This window comes from Adiantum capillus-veneris, chromosome 2, assembly GCF_014529385.1.
Source record: "Adiantum capillus-veneris isolate H3 chromosome 2, ASM1452938v2, whole genome shotgun sequence".
NCBI classification, from domain to species: Eukaryota; Viridiplantae; Streptophyta; class Polypodiopsida; order Polypodiales; family Pteridaceae; genus Adiantum; species Adiantum capillus-veneris.
The window spans coordinates 74538172-74559008 of NC_140932.1; the positions used below are offsets into that span (position 1 = coordinate 74538172).

At 42.8% G+C, this 20837-nt stretch overlaps 1 protein-coding gene and 1 pseudogene across 3 annotated transcripts in view; one reads left to right on the forward strand and one right to left on the reverse strand.

The window, feature by feature from the left end:
* Positions 1-219: 219 nt before the first annotated feature.
* On the reverse strand, positions 220-1632 carry LOC147462989 (uncharacterized; annotated as a pseudogene).
* Positions 1633-5730: 4098 nt separating this feature from the next.
* LOC147462990 (putative serine/threonine-protein kinase PBL8) overlaps positions 5731-20837 on the forward strand; it is a 62186-nt gene continuing 47079 nt past the window's right edge. For 2 of the 3 annotated variants that reach the window (XM_086486563.1, XM_086486567.1), the window contains exon 1: positions 5734-6228. In XM_086486563.1, coding sequence (XP_086342689.1) covers positions 6090-6228 — 139 coding nt within the window. In that variant the 5' untranslated portion in view covers positions 5734-6089. Of the gene's footprint in view, positions 6229-20837 lie in introns of all 3 variants that reach the window. The other variant, XM_086486558.1, reaches the window with a different exon arrangement.

Sequence of the window (20837 nt, forward strand, 5' to 3'; positions counted from 1 at the left end):
GCAGGATGCAAAACAAAATATCCAATGAGAAGCAACTAAATCACGGCTGGCACAAATAGCCAAAAGGCTTACCAACAACCAGGACTCCACCATTAAATCAGCAAAGAAAGAAACCAAATCTATGTTGTCATCACTGATTAGTGCTTAAAAACCTCTCTCTTAACAATTGACTTTAAAAACATAGCCAAGAGCTTTAATCAACAATGAAAGAAACCAAATCTATGTAGTCATCACTGATCGAGCTCTCCTATTCTTCATATTCTTCCAAGCCTCATAGAATTCACTCCAAAGCACTTCTTCAGGCTTCTCCACCTTCGGGGTATTTAAGCCCACAAACATCAGCAAACTCAAGCTCTCCAAAGAAAGCTGATTTTGAAATTTATCCTTTATCTTATTCATCTTGGAGAAGCCCCTTTCGCAAGCAACTGATGAAAGCGGCAAAACCAATAAAGCTCGCCATAACTTAATGGTCCATGGAAAAGACTGTTCCCAAAACTCGTGGTTGTTATATTCTTGCCAAGCATTATGCATATTTTTTTCCTTAAAACAATTCCTCATCCTTGTAACAAAGGATGTACGTTCTCTCATGGATCCCTCCTCACCAATGAGTGGCTTTGATCCTTTTCCAAAATGGTTATATAAGACTTGCAACCATTCTTTAGAAACTGCTCACCAAGAACATCGGCAAAAAAGTGAAACAAAAACTGGACCTTGTAGTTTGTCAAATAAGAATACAAGGCTGCATCTTCACTTTTAAGTACCGTCAACAATGCAGGCATAATTCTCACAATGCTCACCATAACTTGTCCCTTGGAAAGCCAACGAACATCATGCATTTTTAACACTCTCAACTTTCCCCTTCTTCCAATGCCAAAAGCTCTTACAGCCTCACCCAAAAATGCATGCCTTTTAGCTGATCTAGAGGTCCATTCATAAACCTTGTTTGCAAGCTTATCAACGTACTTAAACTCCTTGCTTGTTTTGAATGCATCCCCAGCAGCAAGGGCTTGACGATGGGCAATACAATGAAAACTAATAAGGTGTGGCGCCTTTTACCTTAACCTAGTAACAAGTCCAATGTGTTGCCCAGTCATCACAGTGGCTCCATCAGTGGCAATTCCAACCAACTTTTGCATTGGCAAGTCCACAAGCTTTAGATAGCTCACTAATGAATCAAACAAAGACTCCACAGAAGCACTTTCTGGACGCAAGATATCAATAAACTTTGTGCATTTTTCACCAGTGCCTGCATTCTCAATAAGTCACATAGAGAATCATATACTGCGTGGTACTTACATCAATACTTTCATCAACTTGCAATGCATACCATGGACTACTGGAAATATCGCTTTTTAGCTTTTCCAAATAAACATGGCGAATTGCCTTTCCAAATTCTTTTCCAGCATCCTTACTTACATAAGAAGCGTATTCGCTCACAACTGGCATGTTCGGCGTACCCATAAACTTGTGAAAACCACATTGCTTTGCATACTCTTCTATGGGCATAAACCTTTTCATTACATACCAAGAGATTTGCATGCATGTCACAATCCTCTCCTTCTCAGCATCATGCATCTCTTCTATGTGTTTAGGCATTGGAACCATGCTTCGCTTCTCATGTTCCTTCCACATAGCCTTTGTGTAAAGTGTGAGCTTTGTCCTAAGGTGTGAGTCAAGGAGAGGAGAGTGGATTTATCCCACATATTGTGGAGCAAGGCTGTAGAGCTACTTAAAGCTCATTTCTTGAATCAATAAACAACAACTCATTTTGCACTACATGCTTGTCCATGGTGAGCTTGTGCTAAGCTAAGTCAATACTCAAGATTGTGTTTATGAGTCCAAGCTAATCTATCTTGGAACCTAATTTACTTGAGTGATAACCTTGCTCACACACACTCACACACTTGCACCATGTTTCTCTTTCATCCACCATAGCTAGCACGATCCAAATCCTAACATTTGGTATCAGAGCCATGGTGTGATAGCTAGGATTTTCATTATGCATTAGTGTGTGTTAATCATTAGCATCTCCATTAGATCGATTAGCATTGCATAATTGTTGTCACGGCCCATTAACAGTTTCATATTTAAGTTGCATATCTCACTAATTAAGCACTAATCTAGCTATGTGTGGGCATGTCCTTGGCACACCCAAGAAGCCACTACCCTCCATGGCTAGGTAGATTTGATTAGGGAGAGGATTAGCATCATTTGAATTGCATTTTAGATTGCCTTTTTTGCATCAATTTTTGCATCATTTGCCCCTTCAATTAAATTCATTAAACTCGTTTTCCTTTTGCATTGTTCACCTCTTCTTGAAGCTCTCCTTGCAAGCTTTTCATAGAGCCTACAAGCACTCAAATCCGAGCTCGAGAACCCCCTAAAACTCCACCCCCAATCTTGCCTAAAAATAGGTGTGTGTGTGAGTTTGTGTGGGAAAGGGACTGGCAAGCTTGGCTTAACAACTTATTTTTCGGAGTACCCTTCACAAGGAAGCCCGTGGGCTTGTTGGCTAGCCCAAAATAGGTTGTTCTTTCTTGGCTTATGGGGTCCAAGGTTCAAATTGGCCAACCCAAGGTGGGTAAGGTGGGCAGACCCGAATTTTCATTAGAAAAGGGTTTTGTGGAGCTGGCGGGTCCAATGGGGGAGGAATCCCATAGCCACGACTTAATCGGAAGCACACTTCTTTCTTTTCAGCTCCACTAAGTGGGCCATCCCGCGGCTATCCTGCCCTTTTCTGCCCGGCTTACCCGACCTCTTGGGCCCCCCTTCCCACGCTTGTGAGCCTTGACCAACAAGCCATATTGGAACACATTCCCAAGCCCCTGTAAAAGAGCTTCTTCCCGCGGCATCATCTCAAAGTCTCCTAAGAGGCGGTTCTCACTGCCATTGAGCCTAGCTCAAGGGGCCGATTCCACGGTGCTACTACCCAAGTCCACACTACTTGCATAAGCCCGCCTTCCCGCGGCCCTGCCAAGCTTCAAGGGCTTTTTCAAGGCAAATAAACCCGAAAGCTTTCAAAGCCTCAAAGGCATAAAAAAAACTCCGAGTGGAAGAGATAAAGCAACCAAAGGCTTTGATATCAACAAATCTTGTCTGAAGAACTTCAAAAGGCTTCATCAAGATTCTCCAAAGCACTCAAAGAAAATCTTCAAAGCATCACCAAGCATCCAAAGGAGCATTACTTCATTGTGAAGAGGGGCTTCACCAACAATGAAGAGGAGCTTCACATTGAAAGGAAAAATCCAAAGTACAAATTAAAATCTTGCAGCCAAGCACAACAAATTTCTTGCAATGTATGTACTTGTATTTGTCTACATGGATGACATTATGTGCTTTTGTGATGGGATAGACATTGGCATTGGAGAGTCTCCAAATTGAAGATTTTGTGACAAAATGTATGAGAAACACTGCATGCTTGGGCTCTCGGAGTATGACCAAGATGGAAGAGAGCATTAATTTTTGCATAAACCTTTTCATAGGATATTTTAGCATATTGTTGCATGTCATTATGACGCATGGAATAAAGCCTGATTGTACCACAAAAAGGGGGACAGAAGTACTCATTCGATGGGAGGATACGAAGTCAGACCATGAAGCAGTTGAAAGCAACAGCAGAAGCAACGAAGGCAAGAGACCTGACAGAGGATCAGCTTACATAGTAGAAGACAAAAAGGACGAAGATGAAGGTAGCGTTTGGGAAGACCCATTTTGAAGATGCAGACTCTCTACTTGTAGGGGAGGATTTTTTCCTGTGTGGATACCAGCTTATCATCCTGTGTGGACATCACCATCCTTTGTGGATATTTCTTGTGTAGATTTTTATCATCCTGTGTGGACATCACCATCCTTTGTGGATTGTTCTTGTGTGGATTTTACCATCCTGTGTGGATATCACCATCCTATGTGGATTTTGTTAGCCTGTGTGGATCATGCATCTTCAGTATCTTGTCTTAGTCCAAACCTCAAGGGGAGGATTGTAAAGTGTGAGCTTTGTCCTAAGGTGTGAGTCAAGGAGAGGAGAGTGGATTTATCCCACATACTGTGGAGCAAGGCTGTAGAGCTACTTAAAGCTCATTTCTTGAATCAATAAACAACAACTCATTTTACACTACATGCTTGTCTATGGTGAGCTTGTGCTAAGATAAGTCAATACTCAAGATTGTGTTTATGAGTCGAAGCTAATCTATCTTGGAACCTAATTCACTTGAGTGATAACCTTGCTTACACACACTCACACACTTGCACCATGTTTCTCTTTCATCCACCATAGCTAGCACGATCCAAATCCTAACACTTTGCCTTGCGATGTTCATCGGAATTCTCATGAACCCGCAAGGCAGCTTTCATCAAAGACTTTGATCCGTCTACATGTGCAAAAGGTGTCTTTTTATTCGCAAAAGTACACCACTTACATTTGGACCTCTCTTTTCCCCTGCTATTGGTTATGAAATAAGCCCAAGGGTGATCAATTTTCCAAGATTCTAGAAACACTCTTTGATGTTTCTTCTTCTCAGAAACCTCTCCTTGGACAATTGCGGGGTTTGGAGAACCCAATGCAGCACCCTACGTCTCTTTAGGCAAGGCATGCAACCCCGTGGACTCCTCAAGAGTCTTTTGCTTCTTAGTCTTCTTCAAAGGACACAAAGAAGCCATGACGGAAGCTACACCACTAGTCGTAAAAGAAAAGAGTCAATAAAATTCCCCACAAACATTAGAAAATTAAAAACCAAAACCCTATCACAAACTTAAACTTTAACTTAATATGTACAAAAAAAAAAAAACAATCACAGCAAATAGAATAGAAACATGGAATGCATAGCTGATGGCACGTACTCGATGGACACGATCGAAAATCGATTGCTCCAAATCACGTACTCGAAGCAAAAATATCCGTGCAAAGGGATCCTAAACCATACGTCCACATTCCAAACAGTTTACATGTCAAAACTTAAGTCAAGCAAGACTTATAACATGTACTATGGATATGGACATCAAAATGAAAATTTGAAAGGCATTGAACTTTTGATTTCTGAATAAAGACAGAGCTGAGAAGACTCACGATTTCACTTATAGGATTAAAAGGCAAAGACCCAAGCCTCATGTTTCATAAAGCCACAAACGAAAAGCATTGAACTTTTGATTTCTAAAAAAAAAAACAGAGCTAAGAGGACTCACAATTTCACTTATAGGATTGAAAAGCCAAGGCTTAAGGGCCAAGACTTATGCTTCGTAAACCCACAAATGAAAAACGAGCAGCTCGGGAGTCGTGCAGGTGTAGCTCGCCCAAAAAATCTGGTTTTCTGGTTCTCTGGTTCAATTCAAGATAGCGCTCAAAATTTTCAGGTTTCCCACCTCTTGGCCACTTACGATTTAGTGCCCATTGCCCACCCACAAAATCTCATATATTAAAATTGAAGTTTGAACGTGGGCTAAGAGCTTAGGCCATACATAGATCTCATATATTAAAATTTGTACAACATTTATAATATATATATTTATTTATATATATACATGAAAAAAAGTTTGTTTTGGATTGGCAACTTTTATAAATGCCATTCCATGGACAGATTCTCCGGAGAAAAGCCTTTGTCATCCCGTCTAAAGTTTAAACCTACAAAAAAGAAGGGGCCCGTTGGAAGATTTGAAATATAAACGTGAGAAAATTGAAATCACTCGACTAATGAATAGGTAGTAGCCTACGTTGCTTAAGTGGAGCAAACTATTCGAAGTGGAACGAGACAAGTCCAAGCCTAGTACCTGCAAGCTTTTAGTTACTTGTAGACAGCAATGGCACAGTGAAAAAGAGGGAGCATTATCCGCGCGCGCGCGCGAGAGAGAGAGAGAGAGAGAGAGAGAGAGAGAGAGAGAGAGAAGGAAGTGCAGGTGTTGTGGGGGTTTTGCGCGCAGAGAGAGAGAGAGAGAGAGAAGAGAGAGAGACAGAGAGCGAGCGAGAGAGCTCTCTGCATTAGGTACACTGTGAAGGGGAATGAAGATTTGGGCAGGAAATGCTGCTTTGGGCTTTGTAGCCCACTTGATAATACCGCAAGTATCTGCAATACAGAGCAGTTAGCAGGTCGCAAGCAAGGATGGGCTTCAGCAAGGACCAGCGGGCCGAAGTAGAAGAAGATAAGATGTGCTCCTGTTGGGAGGGGTCACTTATCAGCTTCTGGACACGCTCCTGCAAAGAGGAGACTGTCGTTGAGGCTAGCAAAGGAGCAAAACCAGGTATCATCTTTCGTCTGCATCTTCCTTACATACAAGCGAACACAAACACCCCATCCAAGCTGTCTTCATATAAAATGAAAAAGATCTATTTGTTGTGGATTCACCTGGAACTTGGAGAGTTTCATTCATGAGGTCCATCTATTGAGCAGCATGCTTCAACCATCCAACACATACTGTATTTCAGAGTGCTTGTTTTCTCAAATGCTGCCATTGAGCTTGTTGTGACACAAAATTAGAGTCCAAAGCAAGCTCAGGGTTGGCAGCCAAATGATTGCCTCCATAGTGGCTGGTGGTCATCCTCAATTGTGGGTATGTGAGTGCCCTGGTATGCTGCTGGTCACAGCTTATAACACGTTGTAATCCGATTTGGAAGAAAAGTGTGGATAAAGGAGAAAATCATGTTTGTTTATTACTAGCAGAGAACCAAAAAGAGTGTTTCCTGCTTGGGTTTGGATTTTCGAAGGTGTTTGAAACGATCTCTTTTGGGGGGAAATATTTTTTAGATTTCATAGCTTTTCCGTTTCCCTTAGATAACATATCAGTCGGTTTGTTTTTAATTTAAAAGGTTTGGGTTCCTAAATGCACGTGCACCCCTGCACACACTAACACACATACTGAGAAAATGAGCATTTTGGAAGACAAACATGGAGCTTTGGACAAACTACTCCTGCAAGAGGGAGGTGTTTTTGGAGAATAGATAGGCCCTAGGGTGTATGGAGCATGACCAAAAACCACTCAAAGTAATGTTTGCAACTTTGCTTCAAGGATGAAACTTGAATCATTTAATCTTGCACATGGAGAATAGATATGGAAGACTCTTGGAGGTATGTTGAATATGCTTTAGTCATTATAAAAGGCACTGAGTGATGTATTGTGGGATGTAGCTTGCCCTCTCTTCTTTGTCTTTTTCATTTTTCCTATCACTTTGTAGTGAGTTTTTCTGTTCTTCCAACACTTCTATGAATTGCAATAGACTGAGAATTTCAGTCTGCAATGCGGCTTGAAGAGGAGGAAAGAAGGGTAGTGAGGTTGAAAAGAGAGCCTTCTATGTGCAAGAATTGATTGTCTCGCTAAATTGAAGATTGTAACCTGCCTTTATGAAAGAGTACTCACGCTCCCTAACATCCTGGCTCTCATAAGTGAGATGACGTGGCATGACCTAATGGGCCCCTAAAGTGGCCATTGGAGTAAAGAGGAGTCCAGACTAAAAAAACTGATGCTGAACAAGACTCACGCATAAGCTGTAGATGTGGCCGCCGCAAAGCGTGCCGCAAATCGCGCTGTTGACGAAGCAGACCGTATAGTTTGTGTAGCACGAGCTTTTGGCAATGCTTTTGGGAGACTATTTTTAGCACGCTAAATTTGAAAAGCATCTGGATTCTGGAATGCCCAATGTAGGGGCCCCTTGGACTCTTTATATGTGAGCCTTGGGGGCTTTCTTTGGCAGATTAGTCGTGGCAGCATTGCAGAGGAGCAGCCCCGAGTGCTGTACCTTTGTCATCATCACTAAGAAAGAAATACCGAAAGGGACGTGAGTCTTTGAGGCTAGTGCATCTAGAAGCCGAACTCTGGCGCTTCATGTCGACTCTTCTATCTCTCTCTCTATTCAAGTTTACTTGTTGCACTTTAGTGTGTGAGTTGCTATTCGATTTCTTGCTTGGATGTCCAAGCCTGTGACATTGATATCAGAGCCCAGACAATTCTTCTCCTTTGAAGGATCCGATCCTTTTTTTGTACCACAAATGGGTTTTAGGAGTGAATCTGAAAGGGAGGACAACATCCCATCAACTATACGTTCGCGAGAGGATGAAGAGCACTCCACTCCCAATGGAGAAACAAAAAGAACCAACGGATATTCAATGGGAGCAAACTTCCTTCAAGAGAATTGGGAGAGGACAATGACAAGTTTCTTGCAGGGGATCTCGACAAAGCAGAGTACACTGCGAACTCCAGGTTGATACCCGTGCAAAGCGAACAAGTACTCCAAGGACCTGAACTATGTGAAGTTTTTGAAGGATCATTCACTTGATGAGGCTCACATTTAATGGCAGAAGGCCATTCACTCTCCTATCAAGTCGGCCATGACGACCGAAGCAAAGCTGGTGTAGAAAAGAAAAAAACTGTACTCACAAGAAGAGCTTGATGAAGCTCTTGAACGAAAGGTCGGTCAGATGATGAAAGCCAACAAGCATTCTCGGAAGAAAAGCAACTCAAAAGATTATGCCAGCTACTTGGGCCGGAATATCTACTTTTGAGGCGGCTAGTGCATCCGAAAGTGTATTTGCTTCGAGTATGACCTCAATTCCTCTTCGTTTTTCAAAGGGTTCTGACAGTTACTCTTCCTCTAGTTCCAATGAGGATGAGAAGAGGCGGAAGAATTGAAGAAAGAGCAAGAAAAGCAATTACACTTGAAAGCATAAAAATCAATCTAGCAGTTCGGAGGAGGAAATCTCTTCTTCTTTCCACAAATTAGATTGTGATGTCCTCACTTTTGGTACCATTTATGGTAAGAAGCAAAATTACTTGTTAAGAGCCACTCAATACGACAACCTCGAAAAGAACAAAAGGAAGATTAAAGAGTTCAAGGATTGGGTCAAGAAGCAAGGTTTGACACTTTTTCGGGCTACAAGGATTCCCATGGAGCCCTTTCTTACATACTGTTACAAACTGTAGTTTGACACCGCTTTCTCTTGGGACAACTTCTTTGAAGTTTCCAAAGTACGAAAGGTGACATCTTTTCTAAAGGGTAATGCTCAGACATGGTGGTCGACCCTACTTCTTTATACTAAAGCTCTGAAAACTTTGGTGAAGTTCAGGAAGTTGTTTTCTTTGGTATGGTTGACCGAGCTATACAATTTGAATGTGATTACGGCCTGGAACAATCTGAAGATCGGGAAGATGATACCTTGGCTATGTATTGTCAACGTTTTTGAGATACCTTTTTGCTAGCTGCTTCCTTTTGGAAGATCCCTTTTCTACAGCAAATGGAACAATTTTGTTCAGGATTACCCAAAGAGATCCGGCGATACTGTTTGAAGCAAAAGTCCAAGAGCATTCGAAAATTTATGGAACTCGCAAACGACAATTTCTTCATGCATTTAGGCTCCTTGACTTACACAACGAACAAGCCGGTGTCCAAGTCAACGGAGAAGGAGACTTCCAAGAAGAAGGGTAAGAAGTAGAAGAAGAAACCCACAGGGCCTAAATTGACAGTAGAGCTGCGTGCGAAGTATTTCAAAGAAGGCAAGTGTTATGGCTGTGGTGAACAAGGGCACATTTTGGCAAAGCAACGTAAGAAAGAATCTAATGAGAGAGTTGAAAGTTCCAAACCGCAGAGGAGCATGGAAAGAAAGTGAAGACAAAGGCAAGACTGGTTCCAGACCTTAGATTAGAGGAATGAGAGTAGCGAGCTATGTAGATCGTAGGGCAAGATACGAGATCAAGAGGTCCTAATATTTTTGCGTCGGAGGAGCCAAGACCAACTCCATTTCATGAGAATTGGCGGTTCGATTTGGAATATTGCCCAAAGAGATGGGATCACAAATGGATGCAGTTAGTGGCACCTGTGCGTGATGTTGCCATTACATGTGTCATAGACAAACTTCAGTTGCATTGTCAGGGGTATCTAGGGAGGACTTCTATATCATGCCACTTGAGGGGTGTGATGTACTTTTGGGGATACCTTGGTACCACAAGAACCTTGTCGTAGTCGACTATTGGGCTAGAAAAGCAACATTGGAAAATGAAAAGGGTAAAGAAATCATCCTTGATGTAAAATTAAAGAGTGAGTTTGTCCACTTGTATCGACTTCGGCCATTTCTAAAGTAATGAAATCCAGTCTTTTTGTTTACTCGATCCTTTTGAGAGCTCTAGAAGAACATACCAATTCAAATTTGTCAGAGTTAGAAACAGAACACGAAGAATTTTTGCAAGCTCAAGCAGATTGTTTTTCTGAGGGTTTGCTTGGAGAGCTCCCTCCTGAGAGACCTGATGTCAGGTGTAGTGGAAATGTTAAGGATTTAGCTCGGATCTAGTTCTCCGCACAAACACAAGGTTACTTTACTTCACTTGAAAAGAGAAACTGAACTGAACACAATGAAGGAGAGAGAGAGAGAGAGAGAGAGAGAGAGAGAGAGAGAGAGAGAGAGGAAACTGCATGTCGGGTCCCAACCACTTCAAGGGACCCCTTGCTCTGTTGCCTGAGCAAGTATTTGCTTTGTTTACTTTCACAATGGTATTACAATGATCCTAGATGCTCAAATGCTGATGGGTACTTGCTAGAGATGCTTGGTACTGCGAGGCTAAGGTTGAATATTGAAATGCTAGGAAACTTTGCCCAATTGCTGATCCAAAGAGGGAATCCGGGAATCTGAAAACGGTAATAGATGGGGCTGAATTTTGCACTTGCTTGCGATGAAGCTGAGAACTGATGGCTAAAAAACGCTGGACTGATGAGGCTGAAAGTACTAACGCTGATAAGTGCTGATGCTGATGCTAGAAAACACTGGTGCTGCGGAAAAACATTGATGAGGAGGACCGAGGTGCTGAAAATGCTGAGTACTATGGGTACTTTGGTACTGGTAGTGCGGGTTCTTCTTCTTCTTCTTCTTGCCTTAGGAGGTGACCCCCTAGGTCACTTATAGAGCAGATTCTTGCTGGGTCGAGCAGCCATAAACTCAGCCTCCACGATTCTGACAAAATAATGCTTAAAATGTCACTTATTATTAAGTAGCTCAAGGGATTGTTCACATGCCTACATGCCTATGTTGAACTGATTGTACAATGACCTGCCTGAACATGCACGTCTTGCTAGAGGCTCACAAAGTGTCAAGCTAGGTCCTATGCTGAACTAGGATTGACGCTAGACTGTAGCATAAGCTTGTCCATGCGGCTCAACTGTAGTGCGCACGTGATACCTTAAGATCATGCGATTGATTTGATACGTGGGATTGCGCCTTTGAACCGGCTTACCTTACAGAGTGAGCAAAGCGCAGAATGAAGAAATAATGAACAAAGTGAAAGATCTTCTAGAAAAGGGTCTAATTTAACCAAGTACTTTGCCTTTTTGCTCACCAGTGCTACTTGTTTTGACGAAAGACGGATCTTGAAGAATGTACATTGACTTTGGAGCTGTGAACAAAATACCATAAAGAAGAGGTTTCCAATACCTAGGATTGATGATATACTTGACAGATTACAGGGCTCTTTGTGTTTTAGCAGAATCTATCTGAAAACTGGCTATCATCAAGTTTGACACCTTTATGCTCAACCATAAATTTAAACGTAGTCATTCGGATCACTGCTTGTACACGAAAAAGGCCGAGGAACCACTGCACCAGGAAGGTGGGGATGTGGGAAGCCTGAAGACATGCACGTTTCACAAGAGATTCACTTATAACATCATAAGAATTTCTAGAATCAAATAACACAACAACCCTCTGACCATTCACATGTCCATAACATTTTATGAGTTCATCCTCTTTGAAAGTCCCCTCCTGCTTAGCTTTTGGCGCTACCCTACTCAAAGTGTTCACTTAAGGGGTAGGGAACTAGATAGGGCAAATTAGCAAGTGTAGTATATAAGAAAACCTAGCGCTAGCACTTTCTGGTAGAAGAGGCAACAGGAGCTTCGGTTCAACAGGCACCTTCTCAGCAGGACCCCCAGCAATGCCTAGCGTTTTTGCGACATAGCAGCAAGGCTAGCGTTTTGTATACACAGGACAGCCAACGTTTTACTCTTGCAGATTCCTGGCGACAACAGACCAAGCAGAAGCCCCAGCATTAGCAGACTCTCCACAGCAAGACCAGATCAACCTAGCGTTTTTGCATCAGCTTGACACCCTCAGCGTTTTTGGAGATCTTCGCGACAGAATCAGCCCATAGACCAGCGTTTTCAGTTTTCAGCAGTTAGAACCCATAGAAGAACTCCCGAAACTCGCAGATCTCACCTTCCCTCAGCAGATCCTCACCACACGGTCAGATCCAGCGAAGTTTGCAGTTTCGGCGCGGAAACCACAGATTTCAGCATCTGTGTTTTTAGCGCGTCGTCGTCGCCATCGACGTCGTCACCGACATAGAGTCAGAATTCAGCAGATAAAGATTTTCTGATTTCAGCCCTTAGCATTTTCAGATTTCAGCCCGTCTCGTTGTCGTCCTCATCGTCGTCGACATCGTCGGCAAGTCCAAAGCATTGTAGAGATTTGTGCAATCAATAGTAGACCACTCTCGCCATAGAGAATAGGGCCTTCGGAGGAGGGTTTGACAACATTCTGGTGTCGTATTCTTCTCTCTCTCTCTCTCTCTCTCTCTCTCTCTCTCAGTCTCATGCACCTTCATTCACAATGTTTATCCACTTTGTTTGTGATCATTTGCACTCTCTCACTAAAGGAACGGAAGGCTCTCCCTTCCGTAAGTAAAAGAAACCTTGAGCACAGTTCGGAGCACTCATCTTGAGCAAAATTCACTTCTGCTGCACCTTACATTGGTATCAGAGCTTTGGTAGTGTTCTGTATCACTCAAGGAAAGAACCACAAGAACCACATAATTTTTCTTTTCTTGTTGCGGCTGCACGTAACCCAAGTCCTCTTGGGCGTGTTGATTCTTAATCGTGTTTTTGAAGAGTGACAGGAAACCCAAGAAAGAAGGGCTTGTCTAGCCTCCTCTTGTGCCTCTTTTCACTCATCGAGAGCGGACCATGCGCTTAGCGGCTGGCCAATCGACGTGAGGTGGGAAAAAGCAACCTTGGTGTGAGCACAAGGCTGCCAAGGGGTGCACTCGCGGAAAAAAGAAGAGCTCAGGTGAAGAGAAGATCCTTCTCTAACACAGATTGCAGGTGAAAGAAGAACTTCAAGAACTTCAAGAACCTCAAGAACTCAAGAACCTCAAGACCCTCAAGAACCCGAGAACCAAGACCCACAAGAACCCAAGTTCCTCGTGAACTTAAGAACCCAAGACTTCAGTGGATGGTCATCACCCGAAGCGGAATGGATACTTCACATGGAGGTGATGAGCATGAGGGTGGTGAAGAAGAATTTTCCCCACCAGGAGGTTTTTCCGACCCTCCCCCTTCCCCATCTACGCCAAGGATTGCACTAACTCCTATGGAGGCTTTCGACAAGATGATGATGGACAGGAAGTTAGAACGCGAAGCAAGGAAGTTAGAACGCGAAGCACGAACATCAGAAAGAATGGCAGAAATTGATTGTAAGTACCAAGAAAGAATGGCAGCCATAGCCTGTGAGAGCGAGCAAGCACGCTTGGAAGCCAAAGAAAGACAAGCCGAATTGGATCGTGAGCACGAAGTAAGAGAAGCAGCATTTGATCGTGAGAACAAAGCAAGAAAAGCAATGACGACCGACACATGAAAGAGATGTTGCAACTCTTTTCTCAAGTGCAGGCAAGCACAGATGCAAGAGATTTGGGAAGAGGAGACTCTCTTCGTCTCTTCTTCTCCCAAGCATGACACACATGATTTGCATGTTTATGATAAGCATGATGATTTGAATGACAATGATAAGCATGATGATTTGAATAATAATGACAAGCATGATGATTTGAATGATAATGACAAGCATGATGATTTGCATGAAGATTATGTGATTGTTACGAGGATGATGTGTTAGTTGATACATTCTCTAGTGAAGCACCGATCACGAAGCACCGATCTTGGCTCTCGAGTCGAGGTCCAAAGAACCCCCTCAAGAAGAACCGATCTTGGCTCTTGAACCTAGGTCCAAAGAACCCCCTCAGGAAGAACCGATCTTGGCTCTCGAGCCTAAGTCCAAAGAACCCTCACAGGAAGTACTATGCGTTCGAATGGTTAGTCAGTACGCATTGTTCGAGTGTTTCATTCGTGATGCTTTCCTGTATTTTAGTCACCGTCTTTATGTGATCCCTTTTCCTAGGCATGGCATATTGTACGATGAGCACGATTCACTCATGAATGAGCACGGATGTATGCGGATTACTCATGAAAAGATGACATGTTTGCATTCAAGGAATTCACATTCCATGTCTCTTCCTTGCAAGGCATGACACAGTCTCAGAAAGAGCACAAGAAGGATTGAGCATCAAGCATCGGCATTTCCATTGTGTTTTGCCACAGTTGATTGATTTAGATCAGAAAGTCGAGATTCGACTCCATTGTTTGCGTGTGTTTAATGAACGGTTTGGCACTCCGTCACTTTGTTCATCTACATTGCATTCACAGTTTTTTCGATGGAATATAATTTTTCCAGTCACTTTACATGGAATGGGTATGTTCATGTTTTTGTGTTGGAAGTGGTTTCAGGAATTTTCAGCATTCTTGAAGAAGGTAAACACACGACTATAGACGAAGTTGAAGCATTGAAGGAGCTACAAATGACTTTGTGTCGCTTTCGGCGCAGCCCAAAGAAGAGGGCATTGTAGACCTTTATGATGTTCAAGTATTGCACCACCTACACATCAGATTGGGCCGGCGAAGAGTCTCTTCCAGGATTCTAGACACTGTTGGCGATCACCCTCAAAGTCATACAGTTCGGTAGGAGTACCTCACTTTGAAAAGGAGGGGATGTCACGTGACACATCTAACCCTATGTGTACGTGGACAAGCTACTTCATGACATGGGTTCAGTTAGTTTAGAATAGGAAGTGATCTGGCACTTTTGTGAGTCTGTTTGCAGACCGTGCATGTCTAGACACTTAGATTAGATCCATATCCTCTGGTTGCACACAACATGATCATTAGATTTCCATTAGAACCCATTGGTAGCATTTTTACAGTGCATAGACTTATTTTCACTATTTTTAACATTTTTCACTTATTTATTAAGTGACTTTTGTTGGGAACTAGGTAGGGCAAATTGGCAAGTGGAGTATATAAGAAAACCTAGCGCTAGCACTTTCTGGCAGAAGAGGCAGCAGGAGCTTCGGTTCAATAGGCACCTTCTCAGGAGGACCCCCCAGCAATGCCTAGCGTTTTTGCAACACAGCAGCAAGGCCAGCGTTTTGCATCCACAGGACAGCCAACGTTTTTGCTCTTGCAAATTCTTGGCGACAACAGACCAAGCAGAAGCCCCAGCGTTAGCAGACTCTCCACAACAAGACCAAATCAGCCCAACGTTTTTGCATCAGCCTGACACCCTCAGCGTTTTGCAGATCTTCGCGACAGAATCAGCCCATAGACCAGCGTTTTCAGTTTTCAGCAGTTAGAACCCGCAAAAGAACTCCCGAACCTCGCAGATCGCATCTCCCCGCAGCAGATCCTCACCGTACGGTCAGATCCAGCGAAGTTTGCAGTTTCAGCCCGGAAAACGCAGATTTCAGCATCTGTGTTTTCAGTGCGTCGTCGTCGCATTGTCGCCATCGACGTCGTCACCGACATAGAGTCAGAATTCAACAGATAAAGATTTGAAAATTTCAGCCCTTAGCATTTTCAGATTTCTTTAGCCCGTCTCGTCGTCGTCCTCATCGTCGGCAAGTCCAAAGCATTGTAGAGATTTGTGAAATCAATAGTAGACCACTCTCGCCATAGAGAGTGGGGCCTGCGGAGGAGGGTTTGACAACATTCTGGTGTCGTATTCTTTTCTCTCTATCTCTCAGTCTCATCACCTTCATTCACAGTGTTTATCCACTTTGTTTGTGATCATTTGCACTCTCTCACTAAAGGAACAGAGGGCTCTCCCTTCCGTAAGGGAAAGGAACCTTGAGCACAATTCGGAGCACTCATCTTGAGCAAAGTTCAACATTCACTTCCGCTGCACCTTACAGAACCACCCCTAGGGTCACTTCAGTGACCTTTATGTCTGTACCCTCAATATAATAAAAACATAGCGTGGAAAAGTGTGCTGCATAGCACACGACCAAAAACCTGCGTGGAACTCTCTCTCTCTCTCTCTCTCTCTCTCTCTCTCTCTCTCTCTCTCTCTCTCGTAACCTGCAAAACAGTCAGCGCTTCCTACGCTTCCTTCTCTTGCTGCTAGTGCTTGCAACAAACTGGTATCAGAGCCCTAGTTTGCACACTTCTCCGCGCCGGGCAAGAGGCAACAGGTTTTCTCTCTTCGATTTTAGCCCACTCCTCTCTCTCTACGATTTTCAGCCTTGCGCTCTTTCTCTCTCCTCTCACTACAGCCCATAGCTTCTTTATGAAGTTTTGAGACTGTGAGAGTCTCACTTTCGCGACACGGCAGGGATAAGTAGGCAAAATCAATTACAGAAGAAAGGGGAAATTCACATGTGGCTGATATTTCAGCAATTTCACAGCATATTGATGCTCTCCAGGTTGAAGTTGCGCTTACAGGTTGAGAGAAATTGGGGTTTTTGCAGAAATTGCAGAAATTAGATCGTCAAAATTTGGGGCTTTTGCTGAAATTTCCTTACTTTGCAGACATTTGTAGACGTATCGCAATTTGTGAACAGTTTGAGTAGAGAATTTGAGTTTTATTCTTAAGTTTTTCAAGAAATTATAGGAAAGGCAGGTTTATACACATCAGAAAGTTTATGTTGCCCACATTTATATATTTTACATGCAGGATACTCGCCATTGAGTTGATGTATTGCTGAAAATACATTTTGCAGCAGCTTTTAATCCATTTGCAGATTTTGAGGTTGTTGCATATGCACTTTGGTTATACTGCTGAAGTGGGAGTACTCATGCAAGGATTATATGTCCTATTTGTGTGCTGAAATTTCATCTTTTACTGCTGAAATTCATCCTTCTTTACTGCTGTACACTTGTGGTAAAGTGCCGGTAACACTGTGTAACCATCTCTTGCTCTTTTACATTGAGTATTGGGCCTGTAAGAGGCTAAAATCTCAGTTTTCAGCCTGCTGTCATAAAATTACAGCAGTGAATTTTTGGGTCTTTTTGCACTGTAATGGCCTTTAATGCGTCTATGAGCAGTGAGTCAAAGTTTCCCCTTGAAATCAAGAGGTTTAACGGCTTTGGCTTTGACTTGTGGGACGATAGAATGCACGGAATACTATTCCTGAAAGATTATGACGATGCACTTCTGGAAGTGAAATCTGCAGCTTTGTCAGATGATGATTGGGCTAGGCTTAACAAGAAAGCAATTGCTTACATCAAGATGGCTGTGTCTGAGGATGTGCTCATTGACATAAAGCGTCTTGACACTGCTTATGCTATCTAGAAAAAAATGACAGATATATATGAGAACACAACTCGTGTGAATCAAGTGCATCTTATGGAGAAGCTTGTAAACATAAGGTTGGATGAGTCTAAGCTTGTATCTGAATACTGAAGTGCTTTCATAGGTGTCTTGAGTCAATTGCAAGACTGGTTTGTAGCCATTAGGTGATAAGCTAAAGGCTATTTTCTTATTGATGACTTTGCTTGACAGCTGGGAAGCTTTGCTGGTCTCTTTGAGCAACAATGCTACTTTGACATTTGATGGTGTACGAGGTTCTATTGTCAATGAAGAGATTAGAAGAAAGACCAGCGGCGGTGAAAGCAGCGGGTCAGCGTATAATGTAAGAGGGTGGTTTGAAAAGAAGAATAATGCAAACAATAGAGGCAAGAATAGGAGTAAGAGCATGGGCAAGAATAAGAGTAAGAAATTGTTGATACGGATGATGTACTTGTTGTTGACTCATGTCTTCATGATGATAGTGTGGCAATGGCTAGTGACATGTATATCACAAAACCAGAGGTAATTGATGCATTACTTTCAATACAAGATGGTTTGTCACAATCATGGATAGTAGACAATGGTGCCTCGTTTCATGTTACTCAATCTTTGGAGTTTTTTGCTTCATACATTGCAGGTAGTCTAGGTAAAGTTTACTATACACTTGGCGCTTGAAAATGGTCAAGAGTTGATTTTGCATGATGCTAGGTATGTACATGGCATCAAGAAAAGTCTACTTTCAGTTGGGTAGCGAGATGTCAAAGGTTATCGCACTATGTTTGATGGTGGCTCTTGGAAAGTGCTTAAAGGCTCTATGATGATTGTAAAGGGCAGCAAAAAGGAAACTCTTTATTATTTACATTGCAAGGCATTACGTGGCAAGTTTTTGGCTGTAGCTGAAGTTCACTCCGACAAGGAGCTTTGGCACAAAAGACTTGGCTATATGAGTGAAAAGGGGCTTGATGTTCTCTCCTCTTTGGGAAAGTTTGATGTGAAAAGCTCAGGCCTTGATTTTTGTAATAATTGTATCTATGGAAAGCAAGTGAAGTTCTCTTATTCCTCTGGTGTCGCTCGTAAATTGCATGTTCTTGATTAGTACATTTTGATGTTTGCACTATGCCTGTGAATTCACATGGAGGTGCACGGTACTTTGTGTCTTTCATTGATGATCACAGTAGAAAGACATGGGTGTATGTACTAAAGAGTAAAAGTGATGTGCTTGACTCATTCAAGAAGTTTCATGCATTTGTAACCACACAAAAGGGCTTAAAGTTAAAAGCTATCAGGACGGATAATGGAGGAGAGTATGTATCACGTGAGTTCCGTAGTTTTTGTGAGATGTATGGCATTAAGCGGGAATGGACAGCCCCTTATAATCCATCATTTAATGGTGTGGCTGAAAGATATAATCGGACAATCGGTGAGAGAGTGAGATGCATGTTGTCCACGGCTAATCTTACTCAAGAATTTTGGGGAGAGGCTCTTAAAACTGCAATTCATGTGCACAATCGCTCTCCGAATTGTGCATTGAATAATGGCATCCCTGAAGAGGTTTGGTCTGGCAAACCGGCTTCATATGACCATTTACGAGTCTTTGGGTGCGATGTATTTGTGCATGTTGTAACAAACTTGGACACCCCAAGTCAAGATTCTACCGCGACACAGTAGAGATTCACTTCAAAACAATCCATAATTCACACTTGAGTCGACACGGCCCGGCGTAGTTCCGTGCCTAGAGATATTGGCCCCAAAGACTGGCTATCACAAGACGAGCACTACGTGCCAATAGAAAAGAAGAGACTGAACAGACTTTTAGCACTTCAATAACAAGTGTTCAATAACAACTGAACTGAGAGAGAGAGAGAGAGATGCCACGCGACACGGAGTGGCGGAATTCCACCCAGAGAGTATTGGCCCCAAACCTTGGTGCCCCTTTCGGTATTTCTTTATATTATTGCTGATTCGCAAAGTACAACAGCTCGGGAGCACCTCCTCTGCAATCTGTGCGTTGAAGAGTGCTAGAGAGGGCCCCCAAGGCTCATATTTAAAGGCCCAAAGCCTAAAAGCATCAAATATGAAAAGCTGACCCCAAAAAATCACTTTCCTATAATTTCGGGATTTCCCTAAAAATCCGCCGCGAATTTCGAAACGTCCGTACATGTGCCACATCATCATATTTTGATGTGCAAAGTCTTCTGAGTGTGTTTTGCTTTATTTTTAATGCCTTTATGTCACTTGGGCCCCATCGTACGGGGTCCCATAAGTTGGTGGGAACTCTTCTTTAAAAATGGGCCACTCATCAAGACTTTGTAAGTCTGTAAAACTTCTTCTTCTTCTTTTGTTGCTTCTTCGTAGGGTTTATGATTTTAGGGTTAGAGTTTCGGGTAGAATTAGGGTTTCTGATTTTAGGGTTAGGGTTTCAAAAGAATTAGGGTTTCGACACGTCAGCAGTTTGTTACATCTCCCCTTCTTGAAAGAAGAGTAATCGTCCGCGATTACAGCATATCTGCAAAACAACTCAAGTTAGCTCAAAAATTTCCGAGGGTCATTCCGAGGGACATTCCGAGGGACAATCAGTTTGCTCTTTTTATTAAGGAGTTAGCTTCTCCTTTCGGCTGTTTTGATCAAGAAGTTAGCTTCTCCTTTCTGGTCTTTTGATCAAGGAGTTAGCTTCTCCTTTCGTCCAGATCGGAACTCTTGATATTCCGGCGTAGTAAAATTAGCCATCACACCCAGACCGTACTGATCTTCCACGGGTGTGTTGATGCACTAAAATTACATACCCAGGCAATCTCATTCAATTAGGAACATTCAGTAATTGACACATCAGAATGCAACACAAATGCTCACATATGCATGTTACAAGACACAGCAAACAGCGCCGCTGAGCACTCCCCCGAGACAAACGGTCTGCGGTATGAAGCTATTCAACAACTACCTCGTCACTCCCCCCGCAAATAACCTAAAAGGGTCCGGGGCATGAGCTCAGAGGACTGTACAACCAAACGCTCCCTAGACCGCAGTCTGCGTCGCTTGGAGGTTCAAGTATACAACCAAACGCTCCCCAGGCATCGGCCTGCGTTGTTCAGAGGTTTTCTAGCATACAACGAAACGCTCCCCAGGCATCGGCGTGCGTCATTCCGAGGTTTTCAAACATACAACGAAACGCCCCGCAGGCATCGGCTTGCGTCGTTCCGAAGTTCAAACAATACCAAAACAGTATTTCTCACTTCTCCACGCGGGAGTAAAATCACCAATCATTGAAACCAGTATCAAACCAGAGTCAAACAATTCAAATCGGCACCAAAACAGGTTCAAAACAGATACTATCCATCTCAAACAAATTCCAAACAGGATCATCAAACAAGATCAAATAGAACTCAAACTTAAAAAGAAATCTCGACAACATTCGAGCTCGAATAGTCGACTGACTTTCCATCTTGAAACTTGCACCAAAAATTAGGGTTAGGTTCCTTCCATGAG